General features: G+C 46.3%; 1 protein-coding gene across 1 annotated transcript; it reads left to right on the top strand.

Moving 5' to 3' along the window:
- The first annotated feature begins 552 nt into the window (after window positions 1-552).
- Window positions 553-2004, top strand: LOC138249539 (zinc finger BED domain-containing protein 5-like). The gene has a single exon (XM_069203488.1). The coding sequence runs from the start codon at window positions 553-555 to the stop codon at window positions 2002-2004; it is 1452 nt and encodes a 483-aa protein (XP_069059589.1).
- The last annotated feature ends 5000 nt before the right edge of the window (window positions 2005-7004 follow it).

The following is a 7004-nucleotide window of genomic DNA, read 5'->3' as shown; positions in this document are numbered from 1 at the left end:
ACATCCGTACACACATGTAGTAAACCGCCTGGAGTAATGGGTTCACTGCAAGGCAAGACTCTGGCTGTATTTTTTAGTAACTTTTGAACAGCTTGTCCAGGGGCAAGACGAAGCATTTTTTGTTAACATTTGCAGATTATGCAGCAGATAATTATTTGTACCAGCATAGATTGGTAGTTTTCTTTTGGGTTGGCTCTTTACATTCAAAATCTAGACCTCTTGCCCCTGGACATCACGTGCATGCAGCTACCCATCCACCTCTGCTCCAGATAACCTGCTTATGCAGTGCTTAATTTGTAAATAAAAACGTGTTGGTGCCCAAAGCCCTCCTCTTCAACATGCAGCTGCTGCAATTTCTGTTTTAATCACGTGGAAGGAACTGACTGTGTTATTTGTGTTTTTAAAGAAAATAAGAAGATTTTTTGAGACATTCTGAGAACTGCAAAGAGTTTTTTGAAAAAAGACAGCTATTCCACATGTAGCAGCAAGTCTGAGCTATTCAGTAATATTTAACTTTGGAATTTTGTACCGTAGGTCAAACATACATTTGCCATGGATCGTTTCCTGCTGCAAAAAGATGGTAGGGTATTCAAACGAAAGGCTGAAACAGAGGGTGAGAAAAGACCTGGAAAAATTAGGTCATATGATACCTCCTACCTGAATTTTGGATTCACCTGCATCACCATAAATGGCGAAATCAGGCCACAGTGTGTGGTTTGTGGCATGACCTTGGCTAACGAAAGTCTAAAACCAAATAAATTAAAGCGTCTCTTGGAAACTACACATGGGTTACTGGTAGGAAAAAATACAGATTTTTTTGCCAGAAAGCTGGAAGACATCATCCACCAAAAAGACACTGTGAAAAATCTGGTCTCCACGCCAACAAATGCCTTGAAAGCATCTTACCAAGTGGCATACCACATTGCCAAAAACCAAAAGCCTTTTACAGATGGGGAAAAAGTGATTCTTCCAGCAATTCTTGACATGGCCAGGACAATGCTTGGTGAAAAAGCAGCAGAGAAGTTTAAAATGTTACCCATCTCAGACACAACAGTTTGCCGTTGCATCTCTGACATGTCAGAGGACATCCACAGACAACTCATAGCACGCTTGAAATCCAGTTTGTTTGCTTTGCAATTGGATGAAGCAACTGACTTATCCAAGGAAGCTCATTTAATTGCTTATGTCCGATACTGCCACAAAACTGTAATATTGGAAGATTTTTTATTCTGTAAACCAATCAAGGGACATGCAACATCAGCAGCCCTGTTTGATATTCTCAATGACTTCCTGTGCTCCAATTACTTAAATTGGGAGAGCTGTGTTGGGATCTGTACCGATGGTGCTCCTTCCATGTGTGGGGCTAGGGCAGGCCTAAAAGCTAAAGTGTTGAAAGTGGCTCCTCATATTCTATGGACCCACTGTATGATACACCGGGAAGCCTTTGCAGTCCGAAACATGGATAGAGAACTTGGGGAAGTGTTGAATTCTGCTGTGAAAATTGTTAATTTCATAAAGGCACACCCAACTAGAGCTCGTCTGTTTGCAATTGTATGTGCTGAAATGGGAGCCGAACATGATGGTTTGCTTTTCCATACAGAAGTCCGATGGTTATCCAGAGGGAAGGTTCTGAATCGTATTTTTGAATTAAGACACGAAGTACAACAGTTCCTTCTGGATGTGGACCCCTACAAAGCAGAACAGCTATGTAATCCCCATTGGCTTGTGCTTTTAGCATACCTTGCAGACATCTTTGATAAATTAAATTCCTTGAATTTGTCTTTGCAAGGAGCTGAAAGTACGTCTTTCACCATGTACAAAAAAACATCTGCCTTCAAGAAGAAACTGGAGTTGTGGAGAAGACTAATTCAAGATGGCCTGCTTGAGGCATTCCCCTGTTTAGCAGAAGCTCTTGAGGACACAGGATATGAACTTGAAAGTGCTGCTGAGGATAATAAATCACTTGACTTCTCTCAGGGACAGTTTAGAAAAGTACTTTCCTGAGGAAACTGATCATGTCAATGACTGGGTCTTTCAACCTTTCCTAGTGGGTGCAGGTACTCGTCTTCCAGTGCACCTTCAGGAAGACCTAATTGAGGTCCAGAGTGACCGTATTCTCCACATGCAGTTCAACAAAATCTCATTGGGAGAATTTTGGCTGGCAATGTCTGAAGAACATTCAGGTTTGTCAAAAATTGCAGTCAAGGTTCTTCTGCCTTTTAGCTCATCATATTTATGTGAGATTGTGTTCTCATCATTGGCAGTATTAAAGACGAAGTACCATTCAAGACTAGAGGTGGAGCACAACCTGAGGATGGCAGTAGCAAGAATACATCCACAAATTGACCGTCTCTCTGGAGAAAAACAGGCACACCCATCACACTAGTTCAGAAATGTGTTATCATCCAAATAAGTTTTGTTAAATTATGTTTTGATTGAGAAAAATAAAGTACCATTGCATACTTTTGGGCACTTCTTTTGGTAGATTTTTTGTTTGAACTGTGTAGTAAGTCTCTGACTCCAAACCACAGTCACCCACAAACCTTTGATTTGCTAAATACTATCTACTAATATTCCCTTACCATAAAAATGATTTGCCATGGATATTGGGGGCGTTTATACTTGTCGCTGATGAGGAGTATCAAGTTCTAGAAAAAATGTTGACAGGAAGGGGTCCTCACACTTGAAAACTTTGACAAGGGGGTCCCGGCATCCAAAAGTTTGAAGACCTCTGCTCTAGGGGTTACATACATGGTACATACATGGTTACTCGGTACTCAGACCACTCCACGAGACCCAGCAATGCCCCTCCTCTAGTAAAGATCTCCAACCCCTGCAGTGGAAGGTCCTGTGAGTAACGTAAGAGGACCCGGGTATGTTGAAGGCTGCGCTGCCAGCAGCACCAGATAACCCACAAATCCATGATATGCCCTCTGAGTGGTCATCTGGGAATCAGGAGAACCTGAAACAAGGTTCAGAGGCTCAGAACCCCACCAGGAGTGTCCTTGCTAGGGTTCACTTACGAGTGAATCCATTGTTTGAACCACTGGAGCTCTGCTTCTAGATAGTAGGCCTCGAGGTCTGGCACCACCAGTTCCCCTTCTGTCATCGGACAGCGCAATTTGGACATTGCCACTCTATGCCTCCCTATCCCCCAGGTAAGTTGAGTTATTAGTGAATCCAATTCTTTGTACATCCGGCAGGAAATAATGACTAACAGAGTAGAAATGAAATATAGCAGTTGAGGTAGCCCCATTTTTGCCACTGCACTCCTCCCACCACACAGAGCGGTAGAGACTTCCAGAAGTCCACACTAGTTCAGAGTGTTCTGATGGCTGCACCAGTGTTGCCATCTAGTAGTTCAGAGTTCTCTGATGGCTGCACCAGTGTTACCATCTAGTAAGTCATGAGGGTCATGATAAATTTTCACACCCAAGTATTTCAGGCAAGCCCCCTTCCAAGTGAGACCTTGTAGGTCTGAGGATGTGAGCACTTCCTGCAGAGAGGGAATAGATGAGATTTCTGCCAATTAATACAGAGACCTGATGTGTTGCCAAAACCCTCTAAGAGTGATATCGCCCCGGCAGGAACTCATCCATATCACGTAGGAAAAAGAGCATGTCATCTGAGTAGAGGGTGACATATTGGGAAATGCACTGTAACTCCACCCTTGGATAATGCGCTCCAGAGTGCACGCTGCTAGCAAGTGGTTCAGCTGCAATGTAGAACAACAACAGGGAAAGCGGGCAACCCAGTCTATTTCCCCGCCCTACAATATATTAGTTGGAAATAATTTTACCAATTCAAACCCAAGCTGTGGGCGCCGAATAAAGTAGGTTAGTTCACAGTACGAATTCAGGTCCCAGGCCCATTTTAGACATTACTTGATACAAATAGTCACATAGTAGATTATTAAAAGATTTGTGATGTCCATCGTCCCTTTCGCTCCTCTGTCCAGAAATTCAGCTTCTAAGACCAATTGGAGTCTATGAATGTTTGATGCAGTGTTGTGCCCAGATATGGACCAAGTTTGGTCAACATGGACCAATTTAGCATGTGTGGCAATAGGCAGGTGCCCACTACTCGGCTAAGAATCTTATAACCCATGTTGAGCATAGATAAGGGGCAATATGCTCTGACATCATAAGGTGGGCACCCTGGTTTCAGTAAGGGGACCACTAGGGCTTCATTGGTGGTGGCTGCCTAATGGCCTCCTGGGTGACAACATAGAGATTGACCAGTTTCAGTGCTAATTCTTCCATATATGCTGCGTAAAACTCTACAGGCAAGCCCTCTGCCCCTGGTAGATTGCCTCAAACCATGGCTTTGATTGCAGCTCTCACTTCTTACATAGTGATATTACCTTCCAAGCCATCTGCCTCATCTGCCATATTTTGTGGTAGGACCACTGGTCTCAGGAATTCATCTGGAACCCAGGGGGCACATCTGAGGGAGGGGCATGTAAAGTAGTATAGTCAGGGGGCACATCTGAGGGAGGGGCATGTAAAATAGTATAGTATTCTTCAAACCTGTTTTTAGTATTGTTTTGTCTGTAAAGGTGATCCCCTCTGCAGTTCCACTTCTAGAATCATCCATCTCCTGGGCTGGTAAGCCAGGCCAGCAGCGTTCCCACCCTGTTGCGCTCTGCATGGGTAGGAACCATTAATCTGTAGTAGTCAAAGCATTGCAGCTTCTCTGTACAGGCCGCCATTAGTTCCCTAGCCTCCAAGAGCTGTTGTTTCAGCCCTAGTTTTCCAGGCCTGGTAAGCTCTAGGTCCCTCAGCACTTTTTCCTGTGCCTCTATTTCTCCCATGAGAGTGTGCCTCACATTCACTACATCAGCGATAAAACACCACCTAATCACTGATTTAAAAGCATGCCACTTATTTAGGGGTGAGGCAATGGAGCCCATGTTGTCTGTAAAGTAATTCTGGATGGCTTCACCAGTGAAATGCCATCTAAGGTTTCAACACACAAGCACCAGTCAGGTATGAGGAGGTGCTCTCTGTTCCAGGGAGAGCAGTATAACGTTGCGGTCCAGGACCATTTCTCAAAGATATTCTGCATTGTGGACTGCAACATGAACGTCCATTGAACAAAGAAAAGCCCCAAGACGTAAATGCCTGTTCATGCACTCTCAAGTAGAATGAGTAGTTCCTGCTCACGGCGTGTAGGACCCTCCAAGAATCAATTAATGCCCACTGCTGCTAGACGTATAACTTGGTAGTCACCCAACGATGGTTGGGAATGGTCAAGAATCACGTGTGCAATGCTATTATAATCCCTGCCTTACAGAACATCCTGGGTCAGGTATGGAGCGAAGACTCAGGAGAATTCATTGAAGAACCCACTCTGATCTGTGTTAAGCAAAAAATCACAACAATAGTTAAGTCTTAACCCGCAAGGCGACCCGACACCAACATGAATCTTAGTTCACTTGTTTTCTGGAACAACAGCCTGGTCGGATCCACCCTAGGACTCTTCAGGCAAGGGCCAAATATAATGTGGTATATATTTGGCCCTGTCGCCCATCTTGAAAATTGCTTCCCTATCAGTGACAGTGAAGTGGGTTTCTTGCACAAGGGCGATATGGACTCCCCTTCTCTTTAAGTATGAGTCATGCTTGAGTACAGTTTGGTCATGCTATTAAGGCCCTTGACGTTCCTACAAATAAGTTTATAGGTCAAGGGGGATGCCATGTTGAGGGGCTCAAAGTAGCACCATGGGTCACTTGTCTGAGGGTTCCGTCCCTCATGCAGGCCCAGAGTCCCAAACCACTCATTTATAAATCCCACAGGACTGGCAAAGGCAATTCAACATGCAAACCCCCTAAAACAAAGAACACTACCCCACCACTCCAACCCTAGGACAAGATGAAAGCTACTCCCCATCCAAACCACAAAAAAAGCATTCAACACATGTGTAAGAATCTGCAGTATCATGGGTGCGCAAGTCTACAAACCTCCTGGCTTCACATCACACCAACTGGATGGCAGGCAGGATAAGCTAGCACATCTTTAATGCAGGGGCAAGAAAACAGCACTACTCATACTTCCTGCTGACTCAGTCATATCAGTAATACTTTACCACTTCATCTTACCAGTAGCAGCAAAGTCAAATTATTTTGCCTAAAGTTCCAGGTGTAACCAGTGGCAGAGAGTCCTCTGAGTCATATGTGGAGATTGAGTCCATGTATCTAATTACTTCATCTCCTATTACTGAAGGAAGACCAGAACCCACCCCATGTATAGCTACTATGGGGGTGATTCTAACTTCGGCGGGCGGCGGAGGCCGCCTGCCGAAGTTCCCCCACCAATATACCGCTCCGCGGTCGAAAGACCGCTGAGGGTATTTTGGGATTTGCCCTGGGCTGGCGGGCGGCCGCCAAAAGGCCGCCCGCCAGCCCAGGGCAAATCAACCTTCCCACTAAGATGCCGGCTCAGAATTGAGCCGGCGGAGTGGGAAGGTGCGACGGGTGCAGTTGCACCCGTCGCGTATTTCAGTGTCTGCTAGGCAGACACTGAAATACTTTGTGGGGCCCTCTTACGGGGGCCCCTGCCGTGCCCATGCCATTGGCATGGGCATGGCAGGGGCCCCCAGGGGCCCCGCGGCACCCCCTACCGCCATCCTGTTCCTGGCGGGCGAACCGCCAGGAACAGGATGGCGGTAGGGGGTGTCAGAATCCCCCATGGCGGCGCAGCAAGCTGCGCCGCCATGGGGGATTCTAAGGGCAGCGGTAAACCGGCGGGAGACCGCCGGTTTACCCTTTCTGACCGCGGCCAAACAGCCGCGGTCAGAATGCCCTGCGGGGCACCGCCGGTCTGTCGGCGGTGCTCCCGCCGACCCTGGCCCCGGCGGTCTGAGACCGCCGGGGTTAGAATGAGGGCCTATGTCTTTTACCACCCTCTGATGTTCATTCAGTGCCTGAGAGTGAGAAGGGATTAGATTACTGCCATTCTTTGCTTGCTTCCTCAGTGATCTCCGGGATCTTCTTCTGGCTATCC

Source organism: Pleurodeles waltl, chromosome 8 (genome assembly GCF_031143425.1).
Source record: "Pleurodeles waltl isolate 20211129_DDA chromosome 8, aPleWal1.hap1.20221129, whole genome shotgun sequence".
Taxonomy (NCBI): domain Eukaryota; kingdom Metazoa; phylum Chordata; class Amphibia; order Caudata; family Salamandridae; genus Pleurodeles; species Pleurodeles waltl.
This window is presented reverse-complemented; position numbering and strand designations above follow the sequence as displayed.

Excerpts from the sequence above, each read along its gene's own strand:
- LOC138249539 (XM_069203488.1), top strand. The coding sequence starts at position 553 with ATGGATCGTTTCCTGCTGCAAAAAGATGGTAGGGTATTCAAACGAAAG.